This window comes from Charadrius vociferus, unplaced genomic scaffold (genome assembly GCF_000708025.1).
Source record: "Charadrius vociferus isolate BGI_N301 unplaced genomic scaffold, ASM70802v2 scaffold812, whole genome shotgun sequence".
Lineage (NCBI taxonomy): Eukaryota > Metazoa > Chordata > Aves > Charadriiformes > Charadriidae > Charadrius > Charadrius vociferus.
In genome coordinates this window covers 214,922-234,443 of record NW_009647037.1, presented here as the reverse complement: position 1 = coordinate 234,443, position 19,522 = coordinate 214,922, and the positions used below count along the sequence as shown (strand labels likewise).

The 19,522-nt window shown below is 54.8% G+C and overlaps 1 protein-coding gene across 1 annotated transcript in view; it reads left to right on the top strand.

The window, feature by feature from the left end:
* The window catches only part of AGO1 (argonaute RISC catalytic component 1), an 18,954-nt gene extending 269 nt beyond the window's left edge, over positions 1 to 18,685 (top strand). Inside the window, exons 2-19 of the mRNA XM_009895609.1 lie at positions 4,317 to 4,500; positions 5,280 to 5,400; positions 5,534 to 5,715; positions 6,011 to 6,147; positions 6,282 to 6,416; positions 6,707 to 6,794; positions 8,662 to 8,809; positions 9,147 to 9,266; positions 10,048 to 10,170; positions 10,725 to 10,858; positions 12,130 to 12,314; positions 12,482 to 12,641; positions 12,935 to 13,025; positions 15,162 to 15,356; positions 15,472 to 15,606; positions 16,494 to 16,595; positions 17,431 to 17,630; positions 18,085 to 18,685. Of these exons, the coding sequence (XP_009893911.1) occupies positions 4,317 to 4,500; positions 5,280 to 5,400; positions 5,534 to 5,715; positions 6,011 to 6,147; positions 6,282 to 6,416; positions 6,707 to 6,794; positions 8,662 to 8,809; positions 9,147 to 9,266; positions 10,048 to 10,170; positions 10,725 to 10,858; positions 12,130 to 12,314; positions 12,482 to 12,641; positions 12,935 to 13,025; positions 15,162 to 15,356; positions 15,472 to 15,606; positions 16,494 to 16,595; positions 17,431 to 17,630; positions 18,085 to 18,193 (2,549 nt within the window). The 3' untranslated portion in view covers positions 18,194 to 18,685. The remainder of the gene's footprint in view (positions 1 to 4,316; positions 4,501 to 5,279; positions 5,401 to 5,533; positions 5,716 to 6,010; positions 6,148 to 6,281; positions 6,417 to 6,706; positions 6,795 to 8,661; positions 8,810 to 9,146; positions 9,267 to 10,047; positions 10,171 to 10,724; positions 10,859 to 12,129; positions 12,315 to 12,481; positions 12,642 to 12,934; positions 13,026 to 15,161; positions 15,357 to 15,471; positions 15,607 to 16,493; positions 16,596 to 17,430; positions 17,631 to 18,084) is intronic.
* Positions 18,686 to 19,522: the final 837 nt, after the last annotated feature.

Below are 19,522 nucleotides of genomic sequence, written 5' to 3'. Positions count from 1 at the left end.
GGATGTGGCGTGGGAAGGGGTGAGCCCAGCCTGTGTGTTCACCAAAGGGCTTTGGGCTCTCTCCCACCTGGGCCAAAGCAGCCAAAGCCAGGTGAGAGTCTGTCTTGCACACTGGAGGTTCTGGATGCCGCAACTCCTGTCAGGCACTGAGCATCACCCCTGGTCCCCCTCCTGGCTGCCACCATGTCACCGTCCTTATAAATAGCCATGTCCCAGGTAGGCACTGCTGCACTGTGCGCAGGCACTGGGAGATAATGGCTTTTTAAAAATCTTTGGATCTCAAAGTGATTTAGAAAGGAAAAGTAGTTATCACTCTCCGCTTTGCCAGCTGAGCTCTGGGCTGGTGGTACAACCCCTGCCGTGAGCCTGGGGCTGGGCTGCAGGGGCGGCTGCTCTGGCTCGTAGTGTTTGAGGACCGTGTGTCTGTGGTCACCAAAATAAAACCCTCTGAGTCAGCTCAGGGGTGAACTTTCCCATCGTCGATGCTGGTCTTCTGTCCTGCCCTGGTTTTTGCAGAGCATCTCCTTGCCGTCGCAGTGCTGCTTCCTCCAGCCAGGCTGCCCGCTTATATTACCTTGTGTTTGCGGTATCTCGTGGCTCGCATCAAACTTCTGAGCCAACTTTTGCATTGCTGGAGGCTGACTCCATCATCTGTGATTCATGATCCTAATTGCGAGGCTTTACGTTCATATAGCATGTGGCGATCCTCCAGCGAGAGGCTTTGTATGGTAAAGCATTCTTTTCAGGCTGACCTGTGCAGTGCTGGGGTAGCAGAATGGGTGTGGGACCATTCTCTCTCCACTCTGCAGCACAGCTCCTGCCGGCCCCAAACCTGCTTCAGCTCCTCTCCGGCACCGAGGTGCTGCTGGGCGGCTGCTGAGCTGTGGCTGCTGCCCTGCAACCCCTGCATCCGTGGGGATGCTGTGGGCACGTGGAGATGCTGTCCTGCACAGCTTCTGGGATCGTCTCAGAGGTGAGAAGGTCCAGAAGAGGAGAAACTGCAGGTGCTGGCTTTGATGTGGTTGCAGGGAAGGCAGCAGAGAGCTGCTGTCCTCTGGCAGGTCTTACAAGTGGGCTGTGTGGTGTCTCACTCAAAAGGCAGAGTAGGGACCGGAGGCTCCAGCAGCGCTGGCAAATACCTCTTTCATTGCAAACCATGATATAAAAATGCATCAGCTTGCAGCCAGGCAGCTGGCAATTGCCAAGAAATGTTTGTCATGTGGAGACATGAATTGCACCGTGAGTAGCTCATCTCAAAATCAGTTTCTTAAAAATGAGCTGCCCCTGGAGCACAACGCAGCCGTTTGTCTCAGGGGGGCTGGCGGCCGCCCTGTCCCGGAGCAGCTGCGAGTGCCTGCAGGGGTCCGAGCCTCGCGTCGGCTTCGGAGATCCCTGTCCTGCTTTCGGACTGCTCCACGTCCCACACTGCCTTGTCGAGGAGGCGCTGGGACCAGGTTAGCTCCAGGCTTGGGGCTCCCAGCAGATTTTGAAGGTCCCGGGCTCTTGCTGCAGGGCAGAAGCAGAGGTTGGCTTTGCAGAACTTAACGCTGCAGTTCAGCCTCTGGATGTTCGCAAGGGTTGTCCTGTCCCGTTGGTGTCCTGCGGCACGGTAGCTTTCCATCGGCAGGAATGGTCTTGCCGAGGCGGGGTGCAAAGGTAAAAAGCAAATTTGAAGCTCAGGTTGCTGCTTTTCTGTTTTTCGGCTTCTGATATTTTTAGCCTGGAATTGAAATTTGGATTTAAAAAGAATGTGAATGGGAGCAAGGGGTGCTAAGAGCACCATGTGTTCAGGAGCCAAAATTGGAGCTGGGACACTGTTTGGGGGCTGACTTGGACAGTTGGTCACCCAGATGGAGTGCGCTGAATATCTCCACGCTGTGCTCCCCGCACCCAGCCCAGCTGGCCGAGACCTCGCAGAGTTTGAGGTACAGATAGACGATGCGAACTGGGATAGGTGGAGACAGGCAAAGTGGGAGCAGGGCAGGAAGGGCAGATCTTGCCTTGGAGAGCAGTGGGGTTGAATGTTTCTTTGGCAACATTGTAAGATACCTTTGAGTCCAAGGGTGCTGTCAGTTTAGAAATGCAGTCCAGTCCTGTGGCCGTGCACGGGTACCCATCTGTCCATCTCCAGAACTTCGTCAGTAAGTCTGTATAATGGACTCTGTGGAAAAAACAGTACTTCCCTCTACGGGTTTGAGGCCCACACTGCTTGAAGTGGAGGTTTGAGATTGATTTATTATTTTTTTTACTGCTACCTCCTATAATCCATGGGAGGTTTTCACCAAACTGTTTTTAATTTTCTCTAGTTTTATCAGCAGCTTGCCTGGAGTTAGCCTTCCTCGTCGATGTGACTTCTTGTTTTTGCTGAACAGCAGTTGAGAATTATGTTGGGGAAGGGTTAAGGATAAAAGGAGAGTTCAGGTACTGGGACTTGGGTTATCCTGCAACCTGGAGCTCAAAACACCATTGTTAATCGCGAGTATAAAACCAAAGCGAGCTGTTATCCTGCAAAATCTAGCAGTTAAATAATCGCGTAGTGCAGATGCAATAATGTGTTTTCTGTTTCTTGTGGCATCCTCCCTCCGGCAGCGAGTCTGGTGGAGGATGGATGGGAAAACGCATGTGTCCGCATCCTCTTGGATGCAGCTCTGTGCCGGTGGAGCCGGTGCTGTTCTCCCATCGGAGGCAGCAGATGCTGTAGCCTGTGCCACACAAGCCGGCAGGGAGGGAGGCAGTGGCACTGCTGGCGGCTCCTCATTCCCTCGCTTTGCCTCCAGTAGAAGTCCTGCGCATCTTGGCGGGGCCATATTTCTCTCTCCAGAGCAGATGTGGTCCCTCACCCCCTCCTGCAGGGAAGAGCCTCCCCATTGTGCTGGCGCTGGCTTGTAAATCAGTGGGACGGGGCTGCCCTGGCCGTGGGACAAAGGCTGCCTGTGCTGCCGGGGCATCCTGGCTGAGCTCCCCACGGCAGGACCACCCCAGCCCCGGCACCAAGGGTGCCTGCAAACCCCTTGTCTGCTAAAACCGACCCTGGGTGTTCCAGGAGCTGAAGACTGATGTGTTTGAAGGAAAATGTGTGGAGGAGGGGGTAGTGTATCCACCAGCCACAACTGGCAGACATAAAGTGTGGAACTGGGTGAGACCACTCTGTTTGTGGCAAAACCCTTTGGCTGTGTTAGATGGTTGCTTTCTCCTTTGGGGTTTGCAGCAGCATCCCATTTCTCCTCACCCTGTGACCCAGCAAGTCCCACGCCGCCTCCTGCTCGGCGCTGGGGAGCTGTCAGACCTGGGCTATTTTTGGAGCTGCCCTTACAACAAAGCGTTCTGCGCGCTGGAGCCCAGCGTGGGTTGGCTTTGATGTCGCCGTCACTGCCGTGCAGTGGGGCAGGTGATACTTGGCCCTTGCTGTGCTTGTTGGTCGGCAAATGCCATCCTGTGGGATGGGATGCCCGGAGAGACGCTGCCAGAAGGATTCCTTCTGCAGGAGCTGGGGAAGAGATAGGCAATAAAAACTCACCACAGCCTTGGGAGGGCTGGCCTTGGTCTAAGTGTATCTTCACTAATTCAGTGTGCCGATGTCTCCCACACTGATAAGGTGAAGGTTGCTGCTGCTGCTGCTGCAGGCCCATGGTGAGCTCTTGGCGCAGTTACAAGGCTCTACTTAATTTTTCAACCCCAGGCTGGAGAGTTTCTTGCTGCTGTTCTGGTTGTTTACATATTGTGACATTTCTTGTGCAAAACAGAAGTTGAAGTGCAGCTTTGCGGCAGCGTAGCAGGCGCTTTCAAAGCTATTTTAATGTGGAAATTAGGTACAACCTGTCCTTCAGTGTCAGGAGAACCAAACATGGCCTTCTGTCCCCACATCTGGTCAGGGAATTGAGTTACAGGTATCACGGTGTATGCCAGGACATGCGTGCACCCATGGTTGGGACAGGTGATGGGAGTCCCTTGTCCTCCGAAGGTCTGTACCACTGGCACGTGTGGCCCCGGATGAGTTACCTTCCCTAAGGCAAAGCAGTGATTATTTATCTGCTGGTGGATGGTTTGACATCTGCACAGCTGGTGGTGGCACAGCAGAGCAGAGGGCTTGGTGCTGCCCTTTGAAGGCTCGGCTTGCGCTGGCGCTTGCTGGATGGTGCCCAGGGAAGCTGCTCCCAGCTGTGCTGGTCTGAATTCTGCCACCACCGCCTCCTGCCAGCAGCGTGAGTGGGCGACTCCTGGTTCCGGATGCAGTGATGGAGGGCGCTGTGACTCTGCATTGTCTGTCTGTCTGGGCACGTGGTTTCTCCCAATCCTGACCTGTTTTCTCCCTGCAGCTGCAGGCGCATACCTGCCACCCTTGCAGCAGGTATTTCAAGCGCCGCGTCGGCCCGGGATAGGAACTGTTGGAAAGCCCATCAAGCTCTTGGCCAACTACTTTGAAGTGGACATTCCCAAGATTGATGTGTATCATTATGAAGTGGATATCAAGCCTGACAAATGTCCACGCAGAGTCAACAGGTAAGGCAAGTATTAAAGGTTTTGGCACTCGTTCCCTGCTTCCAGTTTCCTTGTGGAGGCTCCATAAGTGCCTGTTCTCCATCTTCACTGGCAGAAGCCATCAGGGTGACATTGTGGCAGGGGTCACAGTGCTGCCCAGCACCCATGGGTGGCTGGACCCCACCAGCTGTGTTTGTACAGCAGCACTGGTTCCTGCCCCTGACAGCCTTGGAGGTCCTGAACCTCAGCACAGTCCCCTGCTGCTTCAAAGCAGCTGTGCTATTTTGGCAACAATCCGGTGTTTAAAAATAGCAAGCCCAAGACCTCGGGCCATCGCGTACTTTTCTGTGTTTTTCTTTTTGGCATCCTACTCGCTGCCCATCCCCTCCTGCCCTGGCAGCCTGGGTAGCTCTGTGCCCCAAAGGCTGGTGAGCAGATGCTGCAGATGCTCCCGGTGGCTGCGGGCAGCAAGTCACCGCTCCTTCTTTCCCTCCCGGCACACATGGTGGGTTTTCAGCCAGCTCCGGCGGGTGCACGTTCCTGCATGTCATGTAAACTCCTTCTGCTGAAGCCGATGTACTGAGCTGCGGGACAAGGCAGGTGGCTGCTTGTCTGGGGACCCTCCTGCCCCAGGGAGACATGGCTCTGCTCTTTGGTGCCCTGTGGCTCAGAAGTGCCCTGGGCAGAGAGGCTCAGGACTGGGCAGGTCACAGTAGGTGTCAGGCTGTAAAGAAACTGGCAAAACGAACCTCACCCTTCCCTCCCTCTATCCTTCTTTCTTGTCCCGCTCGCCTGCGTAGGGAAGTCGTGGAGTACATGGTACAGCACTTCAAACCACAGATCTTTGGTGACCGAAAGCCAGTCTATGATGGGAAGAAGAACATCTACACTGTCACGGCCTTACCCATTGGAAACGAGCGGGTAAGAGAAGGCGGTGAGCCCCGTGCCAGGCAGACGTAATGTGCCTTGTGCCTGGGAAGGACCAGCTGAAAATGACCTGGTCCCCTTGCGCCTGCGGGGATGCCACGATCGCTTCCCTCCCTTCTGCACCCAGGTTGACTTTGAGGTGACGATCCCGGGGGAAGGCAAGGACAGGATATTTAAGGTCTCCATCAAATGGATGGCCATCGTGAGCTGGCGCATGCTGCACGAGGCCCTGGTCAGCGGGCAGATCCCCGTCCCACTGGAGTCCGTCCAGGCGCTGGATGTTGCCATGAGGCACCTGGCTTCCATGAGGTACCTGTGCCAAGGGGCAGCTCAACAGGGGCCATACTGCGAGCACTGAGCATGCCGGGGAGGGGACCAGCTGCCCTTGGCAGGCCGTTGTGGCTGGGTCTGGCCTTGGAGGTCTTTGGGGGTCTGTGCCTGCTGCGCTGCTCAGTGCCATCACTGTGGATGCTTCTGCAATAGAAATAAACGTGGTGATGCAGCCAGCGGGGCGAGCAATGGCTCGGAGGGGCTGGAGGCATTTCATGGTCGCTGCTGGTGGGGCTGGTGTGTGCTGACCGATGCGGTTTGCCTTGGTTCACAGGTACACTCCTGTCGGACGCTCCTTCTTCTCCCCCCCTGAAGGCTACTACCACCCCCTGGGAGGCGGCAGGGAGGTCTGGTTTGGTTTCCACCAGTCGGTCAGGCCTGCCATGTGGAAGATGATGCTCAACATTGATGGTGATGTATTTTTCACACTGGGGAACTGCAGCGGTGGGGCTGGGTGTGTGTGGGGAGGCTGGATCTGGCTGGTTCTTGGGCCAGCTCCGTCTGATGGGAGAGAGCAGAGACACATCGTGGTATCTGTCCCACAGTGTCGGCCACCGCCTTCTACAAAGCCCAACCTGTAATCGAGTTCATGTGCGAGGTGCTGGACATCCGGAACATCGACGAACAGCCGAAGCCCCTGACAGACTCACAGAGAGTGCGTTTCACCAAGGAGATCAAAGGTAGAGCCCCCAGGGAGCGCTGAGGACCCGTCCCCAGCCGGGCACTGCCCCAGACACCAGCTGTGGCTTGTCTCCCACCAAGCCCCTGCAGCGAGGTGGGGAGGGACATTTAAAATGTCTCCTGGGGCACCATGTCCTCCCTCGTGCACTTCTCAGGGCATCTGCAAGCACATGTGCTCTGCAAACAATTATTTAAGGAAGGTGTTGGTGGTGTCCCAGGGAAGTTGGGCAAAGGGGAATTGCTCCCACCTTTACCAGTGACTCTGCTGTGTCTCCCTGTCTTGCATCAGGTCTGAAAGTCGAGGTTACCCACTGTGGGCAGATGAAGAGGAAATACCGTGTGTGTAACGTTACCAGGCGGCCGGCCAGCCACCAGACGTAAGGCGGGTGGGAAGATGCCCTTGTTGGAAAAATCTGAGCTGTTCTCCTTTTTAGCAGCTGCTGGTGTCATTAGGGAGAGCTGGATGGGAGACTCCAGCCTGCAATGGCAAAAGGAGATGTGTTTAGTGCTCTGCAGCAGCTCTGGGCGCAGCAGCTCACGCAGCTCTGTGCCATGCGTGGTGAAGGCGAACGGGATGCAGGGGAGGGTGGGAGTGCAGAGGATGCTTTGTCTGGCAGGCGGCGCGCTTCAGCGGGCGGGAGCTAACATGCCAGGAATTGTCCTAGTTTTTACCTCTGAGTTTGGTTTTCTTCTTTCTTAAAATAGACACTGCTAAAGCAGAAGCTTTGTCAGGGAATAAAGCGATTCCCTGCCTTGAAATTATTTCCATATGTCTGGGAGCAGGCTGGGCCTGGGCACCCCTCCGTGTCGGGATGCTGCCCTGCTCCCTGCAGCCCCCTGCAGATGGGGACAGCAGCACCATGGAGGTGGTGTCCTCAGCACCAAACTGTTAGGTGCCACAGCCCACAGGCGTTTCCAGGGCTTATCACTGGGGTTTGCCCTGGGAATTGCCCCCAGGAAAGCTTGTAAGCGAAATGGGGTTTGAGGCAGAGGCTTGGGAGGAGAGCAGGCGGGCCCTCCAGACCTCCCTGTGCAGGCAGCAGTGGAGCTGGAGGGGAGGGGGGGATGTTTTTCAGGCTCTTTGCCCCCCAGGTTCCTGCAATGTTGCTGGAAATTTTGCCAAGAGTTTAAAAAAAAAAAAAAAAACACAAAAAAAACCCCCCCAAAACCAGACCTCCCTGTGCAGGCAGCAGTGGAGCTGGAGGGGAGGGGGGGATGTTTTTCAGGCTGTTTGCCCCCCAGGTTCCTGCAATGTTGCTGGAAATTTTGCCAAGAGTTTAAAAAAAAAAAAAAACACACAAAAAAACCCCACCCAAATCAAGAAATTTTGACTCGTGCTGTACAAACCCGAGTGCTGGCAGAAAACCTCTCCTCTCAGTTCTTGCCCGATACCAAACATCAGTACTTGCTGTCAGGTTTCAGAGGGGGGCATCTCCTTTGCCACAGCCATGCTTCCTTGTTGCACAACCCCATCTCCGGGTGTCTCTCGTTGGGGTTTATGTGCCTGTTGCTGTGTACACCCCACTCGCCCCGTGCTCCAGCATCCTTGGGTCCCAGCCCTGGGGCCTGGCAAGCGCAGGAGGAATGCGACACCTCGCCAGGGCGTGCGGGCTGGCTCTCCTGTCTAATTTTGGCTCCATAAAGAATATCGGGTCAATTCTTCATTTTCATGGAGCTTGTTAAGGAGCTGGGAGCAGCTGGTGCTGGGTGAGGCTGGGTATCGTGTGTTCCAGCTACGGGTGGTGCGGCACCCCTCAGCCCTGCCGCCGGGAAGTTTGATTATTTTTTTTCCCCTGTGGTTTTGAAGGGAGATGCACCCCTGCTGCCCCCTGCGCTCTGCCCACCCCGGAGCTGCTGCCCAATACTGGGAGAGGGTGGTTAACCTTTGCCTGGAGCTCAGCTTGGCTGCCAGGGAGGGCATCAGGCTCAGAAGTCCTGAATGCCAGGGTGCTGTATTTATGTACCTGACAGTGGCATGTGTGGCATGTCCTGCAATGAACATTTGCCCTGATTAGCTGGATTAATGAGGGAGAGCTTTATTTAGGGACCTCAGTCCCACACTGGGATCAGAGTATTCCTGACTCAATTTCTGAAAATACCACTGTTGTGCTTTTTATTTTCTTTTATGGTAGCTTGGAGTGGGAGCCTGCTGGCTCCCTCTCTTCCCAGCCAGAGTAAGTAGTGCTTGAGGTCTGGAAGTGTCTGTTTTGAGTAGGTGCATCCTTCGTGTCCTGCCTCTGCCAGGTTTCCCCTGCAGCTGGAGAGCGGTCAGACAGTGGAGTGCACAGTGGCTCAGTACTTTAAGCAGAAATACAACCTGCAGCTGAAATACCCCCACCTGCCCTGTCTCCAGGTTGGCCAGGAGCAGAAGCACACGTACCTGCCCTTGGAGGTGAGTGTCGACTCTGTGCTGTTGGGCGCTCCTGCTTTTGGGCACTGTGCAAAGCAAAGGCAAGTGGCTTTTGCTGGCAGATGCATGACAATGTTCTGCAGCTGATGTGTTGCGGGCACTAATTGCCTTGATGTTGACCTGGCAAGAGCCAATTGTAGTAAGGGAGGGAGGAGACCATGCTGTAAAAATGCCATTTTCCTGCAGCTGAAGGCTCGGCACTTTCAGTTTGGGGCTGGCTGCAGGGCCCGAGTGCCATACCTGTGGGGCAGCTCAGCCAGGCTCCCCTGTGTCTCACCCGTCCCTGACGAGTGGCTGCTCTCTCTTCCCTGCTGTGCAGGTGTGTAACATCGTGGCAGGCCAGCGGTGCATCAAGAAGCTCACAGACAATCAAACGTCAACCATGATAAAAGCAACAGCCAGGTCTGCCCCAGACAGGCAGGAGGAAATCAGTCGCCTGGTATGTGGCACGAGTCCCTGGGTGGGGAATGGGAGGGATTGTGTTGGGGCTGTGGCTCTGATGGCAGTTACAGTGTCATATCTGTGATGAACCTTGTTGTGGTCCTGTACTGGAGAGCTGCGGCCTGCTCAGAAGATGCTGGTGGTGTTAATGGCTTGATTTTATCCCCCTCTTCTCACTGAATCCCTGGTCAGAGGTGCCTGCATGCGTGTAATGGACACTTGTGCAGAGGAGCCCAGCTAAAAGGGACCGTGGAAACTCATGTACATCAAATTCAGGTCCTCGTGCTGATGGAATTAGAGAAATGACCCCTGCTCTGGGTGTACGCGGGGACTATGCGTTGTGGGGCTGTAGGTCAGCCTGGGGTGAGCCAGGGGAACCCACCTCTGCCAGCGGCCCGGCAGGAGCTGGTTAATGCTGCTGCAGTTACCCAAACTGATGTCTCTGGGCTTTTGGAGCTGGGGACATTTGATATGCCTTCTGGTACTCTTGATAACAACCTCTTGCCAGTCTGAACCTTCCCACTGAAGCCTTAAATCTCAGGATCAGGCTGTGCTCTCGGTTGTATTGCTCAGTGTGTTCAAAAGTCAGGTCCCCATGCGTCAGTTTGAAGGGCAGGGTTTGGCTCTGTGTGTTAAACCGCTTTCCCTCTCCTTGTGGAGAGGACTTCGGCTCTGTAGAGAACATGACTTTAGGTGCCCATATTTTCTGGCCATCTGAAGCTGTGTGGGATGCAGCAGTTGGTCTCGCACCCTCCCATGGCCCTTCCTTCCCTCTGCAGATGAAGAATGCCAGCTACAACCTGGATCCGTACATTCAGGAGTTTGGGATCAAGGTGAAAGATGACATGACGGAGGTGACGGGGAGGGTCCTGCCGGCACCCATTCTGCAGTACGGAGGCAGGGTAAGCAGGGCTACGCTGCCCGGGTGTTGGGCTGCATTGTGCAGAGATATGCTTTCACACCAGAAAATACTGTTTCTGAACAAAACTTGTGCTACCTTCAGGTTTGTAGGTTAGACCTGGATTTTTTTATCAGAGCACCTTGGGTTTGGGTTTTTTGGTGTTTTGGCAATATAACTGTACTGAAGGTGTAGCCAAGAGTCATTTGATGACAAAAAAGAGAGATGCTCAGGGTAAGGCAGCTCGGGTGAATTTTCTGTCGCCTTTGAGGAGCTGATTGTGAATTGCCCATTGCCATGCGCCATGGCAGACCCTGGCAGTGCAGGGAGTTGACTCTGGCGAGGGCGTACAGCTTTGTGATGGGGAGCACAAGCACGGCACATGCGATTGCCATGCGCCATGGCAGACCCTGGCAGTGCAGGGAGTTGACTCTGGCGAGGGCGTACAGCTTTGTGATGGGGAGCACAAGCACGGCACATGCGGGTGCCCCCCCGGGGGCTGCCGGCGCGGGGCCGGGCAGGACGCGGCAGCGCTCTGACCGTCTGTTTGCCTTGCAGAACCGGGCCATTGCAACTCCCAACCAAGGCGTGTGGGACATGCGAGGGAAGCAGTTCTACAACGGCATTGAGATCAAAGTCTGGGCGATTGCTTGCTTTGCCCCGCAGAAGCAGTGTCGAGAGGAGGTGCTGAAGTAAGGAAAGGGGCAGCCCGCATGGGTGGGATGATGTGGGGGAGCTGTGGCTTGTGGTGCGGCCACCCTGTTGCTCCCAGCCTGGGGCTGCACATCCTTCATTGTCAACACTGGATCTGAATTGCTCGTGGTACAAATTTGATCCGGGTTCGGGCAGGGTGTTCAGTCTCGTTTCTGTTAGTTTATCCAGAGTGCCTGACTTTTTATCCTGGCTGCAGACAGTCTCTGAACCATCGCAAAGCCTGCCAGGTTGGAGTGAGCATATCGGCACTCCAACACGTGTGAGCTGACAGTCAGGCTCTCCTTTGCATCAGGTAGCTGCAGTATCGTGATCTGATACTGCCATCCCTAAGGCTGTATTGAACTCTTTGCAGCTGAATCTCCTCAGAGAGGTGGAGTTGTGAGGGATATTTAATGAAAAGTTTCCCCAATACCCTATCTGAATTAATGTAATTCATGTAGGAAGCATCCTAACGTGCCACAGGTTTTTATTACAGAGAAGTCTTAGGCTTTCTGAAAAGCTTTGGTAGCTTAGAGATTCTCTGCTTCGGTAGCAAAGTGACACAGAGCGGGGACAGGTTTTTTGATGTAGGGAAGTGGTCAACTTAGTTTTGGATTCTGCTGGGGACTCAAGTTTCTCCAGACTGAGAGTGGATGCATCAAGGCAAGCATTTTGTGTGCCTCTTCTGGGTGTTTGGCACGGTTAATGTTTGGGATGGTTTGGAGCAGCTCAAAGTCTCCACATCTGCAGTAACTGGTTGGAGGTGGGAGTGACACCACACTCCTGTGTGACCCCTCTGGGGCAGAGCTGGGAGCCCCACGCTCCCTCTGATTCTCCCTGCATCAAATTTATGCTTGGCAATCCAAAAATCCAGAGTGTGGCTGAGCACTTTGTCCAGTTTGGTGAGTGAAGGCTTGCATCAGCTTTGCAAATCATCTGGAAATAACTGTCCCCGGCAGCAGGTCTGCTCCCCACTTCTCCAGCTTTCTGGAGGAGAACAGCTCACAGCTCCATCACTCTTCAGGAAGAGTCACTACCTGGGTAAGAGGGTATCAAGAGGGGACGGTTCAGCTCTAACACGTGTTGGTCTTGCATTTCCCATGCTGTGTGCTTGTTGGATGCTGTAAAACCACAGATGTGATGATGTGGTGTCTCTGTCCTGTGCCGCAGCACTCCAGCCATGGGTCCCTTCTCGCTCGGTGGCCGGGGTGTGAGGCGGAGTGGCCGTGCGGAAAGGCTCAGGGCTGAATGCTTCTCCTCCTGGGCACAGGAACTTTACGGACCAGCTGCGCAAGATCTCCAAAGATGCAGGGATGCCGATCCAAGGCCAGCCCTGTTTCTGTAAATACGCCCAGGGTGCAGACAGTGTGGAGCCCATGTTTCGACACCTCAAGAACACCTATTCGGGGCTTCAGCTCATCATTGTCATCCTGCCAGGGAAAACACCGGTGTACGGTGCGTCTGGGGCAGGGGCGAGCAGGGAGAGGAGAGGGGCTTTGCCCTGGCTCTGCAGGGCTGGCTCTGCTCCTCCTGCGGTGTTTTCTCTCCCCGTTTCCGAGGATGCTGCTGGAAGCGGTGCGTTGCTGATTGCCTGTGTGTTCATCTGCTTCCTCTGCCAACAGCTGAGGTGAAGCGTGTTGGGGACACCCTCCTGGGAATGGCCACGCAGTGTGTCCAGGTCAAGAACGTAGTGAAAACCTCCCCGCAGACCCTTTCCAACCTCTGCCTCAAGATCAACGTCAAGCTTGGCGGGATCAACAACATCCTTGTGCCTCACCAGCGGTTCGTACAGCTGTTGCTTCTCGCAGCTTTGGGCCTTGTTTCCCAGTTCCTAGCTTTGCTGCCTGCCTGGCTTTACCTGGGGAAGAGGGGGTCTGTGGGCGGCTGCATGAAGTAGCTCTTTGAAACATAGATTTGCAGCCTGTCTGGCCTTGTAACGAGCTGTTGATGTGCCCAGGCCAGAGCCTGGCAGTTGGGAGATGTGCTCTGTGTGATCTGCTCACCTCCATTGGGCTGTGCATTACCCTGAGATCGCTCTGAAAGGCTGACTGCTGCTTTCTCTTCTCTCCCACCAGCTCTGCTGTCTTTCAGCAGCCGGTGATCTTCCTCGGGGCTGATGTCACTCACCCGCCAGCAGGAGATGGGAAGAAACCCTCCATAACGGCTGTAAGTTCCCTGTGCAGGGCCAGGCTCGGTGCCCGAGAGCCCTGCAGGGATGAGCTGGAGCGGCACTTGTGTGCCTATAAAGGGGCTGTGCCGCTACTGCCCCTGTAGTGACACTTCTGAGGGTGGTCCCATGCTCTGTTGGGTGTTTCAGTCCCACTCGCAGGGCGGTGGGTCCCCAATCCCCTCCTGCCTCTCTGCAGAGGAGCTGCGGTTTTGGGGAGCCGCTGGGAGAGCTGGCAGCTGCCAGCAGATGGGGCTCGTGATGTGCCGGCCCCCGCGAGTGCTGTTGGACAGGGTGTGCAGGGAGTTTGGTGCGGTCGTGGGAGTCATCCCTGGGCATCCTGGTCCTGCAGTGCAGCCCTGGGAGGGACCTTCCCCCGGTGAGAGAGATGGGGAGAACTGGGGTGACGGGGCTGCTTCAGAGCCTTTGGGGGAGGAGAATATCCCTTCACCCCAAATGAACAATGAGCATCCATCAAATGAAGTGCCGCTCGCATGCTGGTGAGGCTGGGTGGCAGCTCGGGCCCTTCGTGGGGCTCCAAGATGTGTCCTTGTGCTCGTGGAAGCAAAGGAAAGTGTCAGGTTCTCATAGCGTCTGTTTTAATTAAGCACGTCAGCATTTTCCTATTAAGTTCTTAACTTTCCAGGACTCATAGCTCAGGTTTTCCTTGGCATGCAAATGCATCTTTGCAGGAGTGTTTTTTTTCGTAATTAGAAGGGGTTGGGAAATGCTTTTGGCTGTTTGCTGTAGGTGTGGGTGGGACAGAACAGTCTGTTTCCTGGCGGCAGCGCTTCCCCTCTAAAAACAACTTCTGTGGTTTTTCTGTGCAGGACCACTGTGAGGTTTTTTTTCTTAATTTTTATGAAAGCTTTTTTGAAACTGCAGGGGAGGAGAAGGGTAGAGTCTTCAGATGGCCTTGATCTTGTCCTTGGTGTGTTGTTGATCAGACAATAGAAGGGGGTTCATGGCTGAGGGCAAAGGAAACATTTCTGTTGAGTACATTGGCTCCACTGGTGCTGCCCAGACCCTAGCCCTCCGTTTGTGAAGCAAAAGTGAAACCGTTGCCGAGGGCAGGGGTAGCCGGCTAGACACCGCTGAGGACGTGGGGTCTGCAGCGCTTTCCCTCCGCTCAAGGGGATGTGGACCGTGCGATGCAGCGAAGCATTTGTCTCCCAGCACGGGCCAGCACCTGCTTTGACACCCGTGACTCACGCTGCGCCCCCAGCCCTGCGTCACGGCCGAGATCGGCTGCTCTCAGCCTCTGCCCTGACGCCTTTGAGGTCTCCCCTCCAGAGCGCCCGGCTGTGATGGGAACTCCCTGCTCGATGGCTGCTGCGTCATGACTCAACCCTGCCGTGTCCTCGGGAAGTGGCAGCGCCGGCAGGGCAGACCGTGGCCGTCTGGCGTAGCTCTGCTGCCTGCGGCTGAGCGAGGGCAGGGACGCGATGCTGGCAGATGCTCTGTGCAAACGTTGACCTGGTTCAGTCACCTTTTGGGCAGAGGGTCTCTGGGCGGCCCGGGGCGGGCAGGGCGGCTGTGCCGCAGTCGGAGGGGTAAGGACTGGCCGATAGCAGAGCTCCCTGGTGTTGCTGTGATATAGAGTGCAGCAGCAGCTGTTACAGCAGCGGCACTGCAACTGCAGGTGGGCTTTTGTACTCTGGGGGTGGTGTTGCCCTGGTGAAAGAACAGAGCAGAGTTTGGGGTCACACAGTCCTTCACACAGCCTCTGGAGTGAGGGACGGAGGGAGAAGGGCGTAGGCAGGGGGAAAGGGCAGCCCTGCTCCCCCCTCTCTCCTCTGCTTTTGGGCAGGAGGGGTGAAGCTGGGGCAGAGCAGCAACAGCCCCCACAGCCACATCACTCACTGGCATCAGCTAAGTTGTCTCACTGGAAATTCCCATAAACATCACAAAGGGCATGGCAGACCGTGAAACCAGAGCGTGGCCATGACCAAGGATGTCCTTTTTGGGCACTAGTTGCCTGTACAGTGTTTGCTGTCCAATCGCTTGAACTGTGAGCTCGGGCTCTGCCAACTGCCAGCTCTGGGTGTTGGAAGCAGGTGGAGGCTGGGAATGTCCACGTCCCCTCCATCCTCCCCGTTGTAACATGTGGGCCTGGCCTGTCTCTGTCACTGCAGGTTGTGGGCAGCATGGACGCCCACCCCAGCCGGTACTGTGCCACGGTGCGCGTTCAGCGTCCTCGCCAGGAAATCATCGAGGACTTGTCCTACATGGTGAGGGAGCTCCTCATCCAGTTCTACAAATCCACCCGCTTCAAACCCACCAGGATCATCTTCTACCGCGATGGCGTTCCTGAGGGGCAGCTCCCACAGGTGAGGACCCCACAGATGGCCATCAGCCAGCAGGGCTGCATGAGGTTCCTTAAGGGGCACGGGGACGGCTGGGTGCCGGTGTGTCCCCTCACTCTGCCTGCACTTGTCTCTCCAGATCCTTCACTATGAGCTCCTAGCAATCCGAGACGCCTGCATCAAACTGGAAAAGGATTACCAGCCTGGTATCACCTACATTGTCGTCCAGAAAAGGCATCACACCCGTCTCTTCTGTGCAGACAAGAACGAGAGGGTAAGCGCCATGGGGTGCCGGGGCCAGAGGAGGCTGATTAATCCCCGGCCTTTAGGAAGAGCCAGCTTTGACTTTGCCGTGGGGAAAGCTCACCACTGGCAGGCAGAGAACTCTTTCTTGAATGAAACGTGCTGCTCGGTTGCCTCCCGCGTCCATGCGGATTAGGCTGCTTCGAGAAACCCAGACAGCTGTTTGCTGTTATTATGAGTTACTGGCTGCTGATGATCCTGGTGACTCTCTTGAAATAGCCTCTGTCAGCTTGAAAACATCTGTTGTTTTGGTGATAGCTGTAGCCGCTGACGTGACAGGATGAATAACCCCTTGCTCACAGCTTGTTCATGTGTGCTGTGCAGTAACATTGACTGCTGTAGCTTTTCCTAGATTTGATCTAAATTCAATAGTTAGATCTAGTCTAACCAGACTCTGGCTCTACCTGAGCAGAAAGATTTAATCTTAGGAACTGAGGACAGTTTTTGATCGGGGTGCAAAAGCCCTCGTGGCAGAGACTCTAGTATACACTCTGCAGAGATCCCTGGAGTTTTGCCCACTCAGTCCTCGTTTCTGCAGTAGGATGGGTCAGGGCCCAGGTCTTACCCTGCCTGCTTTCCTTCTGATGCCCTTTGCTCTGTCTCTGTGTCATGCCTGGTGTTGATGCTGGCAGAAAATGCTGGCAAGCTTGTTTGGGCAGGGAGCAGAGCGCGATGAGCTGCTCCTGTCCCCCCTTAACGGGCACTTGGGGAGCAGCTCTGCAGGGTGCTCTCAAACTGAGACACTGAGATGGGCACTGGTGGCCCTGGTGCAGGGCTGGTGTGTTACAGACGATACTCTGGGCAGCTGGAGATAACCAAACTCTGCAGCGCTTAGGTCTCTCTTTCTGTTCTCTGTAGATTGGGAAGAGCGGGAACATCCCAGCAGGAACAACCGTGGATACAAATATCACCCACCCCTTTGAGTTCGACTTCTACCTGTGCAGTCATGCAGGCATTCAGGTACTGCGCTGCGGAGCTGGCTGTTGTGCTGCTGTGGTTTTCTTCGGCTGTTGTTGCAGACTGCGCCCTGACCTGGCCCTCTCTTAGCCTCCCTCCAGCACCAGAGATGTGGGCAGTTCGGTCCAAGCTGCCGTTGCGGTGGTTTGGCGAGCAGGTGCTGGGACGGCACTGCTGCTGCGTTACGTGGCATGTACTTGGTTTCTCTCCTGGAGCCAAGGATCTCTCCTCTGAGATTTTCTTCCTTCAGAGCGGCCAATTCAGCAGCTTGTCAGCTGATGTCTGAGCGTGCCGGGCTCGCTGGGGCGCCTGGTCGTCAGCAGGGACCTGTTGTCTGGCTGTGGGCGGGAGAGTTGGGGCCAGCCATCCCTGGAGCGGGCGGCTTGCTTTGCAGCTGCCTTTCTTCAGGCAGCCAAGATGAGTCAGAAACCGTACTGAAAAAATTGCACTCATTTAATCTACAGCTGCTTCCGCAAGGGAGGCTTTCTGCCTTCCTCTCCTCCTGCAAGGACAGCAGGGAGCTGGGCCGGTTCGGTGGTGAGCCGTGATGCCGGGGGCTGTGCCGTGTCAGGAGCCAGGGGTGGCAGTGCAGAAGCACCGGCAGTGCCTGGGCACGGGGCCGCTGCATTAATGCTGGTTTGCACCTCAGTGCTAAGGGCTTTCCTGCCTCACAACGCCTGTGCACTTGAGAGGTTCTCAAATTAGGGAAGCACAGGCATCTCTCCTGCCCCGGCCGTGTGCTGGGTCGTTTTGATCAGGGAGGGAGTGATGAGGGTGCCAGGCAGCTGCCTGCATCGGGGTGGAGGCAGCACCTCTCACTGCCCCCTCTCCTTCCCAGGGTACGAGCCGGCCATCCCATTACTACGTACTCTGGGATGACAACCGGTTCACCGCAGATGAGCTGCAGATCCTCACGTACCAGCTGTGCCATACCTACGTGCGCTGCACCCGCTCAGTCTCCATCCCAGCCCCGGCGTACTACGCCCGACTGGTGGCGTTCCGAGCGCGATACCATCTCGTGGACAAGGAGCATGACAGGTGAGGGGGCTCTGCCTGCGGCCCCGGGAGGGCAGACCCCAGGGATGAGCAGGGGGCACGAGCACCCTGCCTTGGTGTTTGAAAGTGCCTGTGTCAGAGCAGCGCTGCAGCAGACCCTTTCTGGGGGGGGAGACCCACACGTAGCTGCATCCTCTTAGGTCCCAGCCTAGGGGGATCTGGGGGTAAAGGAGGGTTAAATCCCAAATCCCATCCCAAGATCATCCTGGGCCTGGAGGAGCATCCTTGGGGTATTTGAGCGTTACCGGCCACCTCGAGGTGCCGGAGTCTCTGCTGTGCCAGGCACGGTCACCAGCACACGCAGCATCCCTGTACGCTGTGGTCAGATGTCTTCCTGTGCTGCCAGCGATCGCGGACTCTGATCCTCAAGGGGGTTTCTCAGTGTTCCTGGGGGAGAAATATGAAATAATTATGCAGTGATTTCCTTGATTTTCAGTGGCGAGGGCAGCCATATATCTGGACAGAGCAACGGCAGAGACCCCCAGGCCTTGGCAAAGGCTGTGCAGGTTCATCAGGACACTTTACGTACCATGTACTTTGCTTGAAAGCCTAACTTTTGTTACCTCACTCAAGAAAGCTTTCAGATTTGTAGGAGCCATACAAAAAAGGAAGCATTGGGACACCTTGGTTTTTTTCCAATGAGAAATCACTGCAGGGCAGGCAGCGTCGATTCGAGGCAGGAGACCAGCACCACGGGACAGAAAGATCCAACACCTTTGTAGGATTGGAAGAGACTGATGATTATTTTCTTAATTTTTCTGGCTTTGCAAAATTCTGACCTGACCAAACACATGAAGGCATTCAAGGAAGGGATAAAACTCCCAGGAGGCGGAAGCAGGTTTTCATTTTTAAGATGCAATACTATAGACTCCTGACTGTGAAATGGCGGATTTGGTCCTCCGTTGCCCACCAGGCGCTGGTAGGTATTTTTTGTGGGGGTTGGGGGGAGGGGATTTTTAGAGCCTTAAAACAGAAGACTAGATTTATAAAACTAATATTTTAGAATATGAGATGCTTTAATGGGTTAAGGGGAAAAACAACTAGTTTATAGGAGAATTCTAACACTAACAGTTCCCCGCCCCCGAGTAATTCCCCCCATATAATGTAAGGCACCCTAGCACTTAGCTCAGAACTGAAAACTGTCTTCCTTGTGTTAAAAGCTAGTTAGCTGCTGCCATTTGAAGCAACAGTCACAGACTTTTCCATGGGTGAGTGCCTTACTATGATGCTGCAAAATTTCAATGTTTTTAATCTTGTAAGGAAAACAGTAATCTTGTCTTGATGGTGGTCCATATTTCCATCAGAAGGAGTTAATTTCTATGGTCCTAAGTTGCAGTTTGTGTTAGATCACAACCTCATGGTGGTTAAACTCCATTGAAAGATGTGCACTTTCATATAGGACACGTTTAATGGCTGCTGACCCATTTTTGTTTCCAATGTACTACTTGTTATTTAAAACTGTTTCTGACAAATGGGGGCATCGTCATCCCATGAGGACAGAAATTGCTATCAATTTTTTTCTTTTTTTTTTTTCCTGAATTTTTATGATGGACACCAGGATTTTTTTACTAAACATTATTTTTATATGATACCGAGTCTGTTGCCAAAATACACAAGTCATTAACATGCTCAGAGTTTACATCACCGCACTTCCTGAGGCTGTGCGCTCACGCCAGAGATTTCTAACGTTTCCTGTCTGATGAGTGTTACCAACTGCAGCCCGTGCAGCGCCGGGTACTCCTCAGCGCCCGTCTCCCGTGTGCATTCAGCACGTGTCTGCCTGGGTCGGCTGCTTTCTGAAGTACCGCGTACCCCAACTCCAGCACCTCCAAACTGTCACCCTCTCTGCTGCTAGGTTTTGCTGCTCTTCGTGT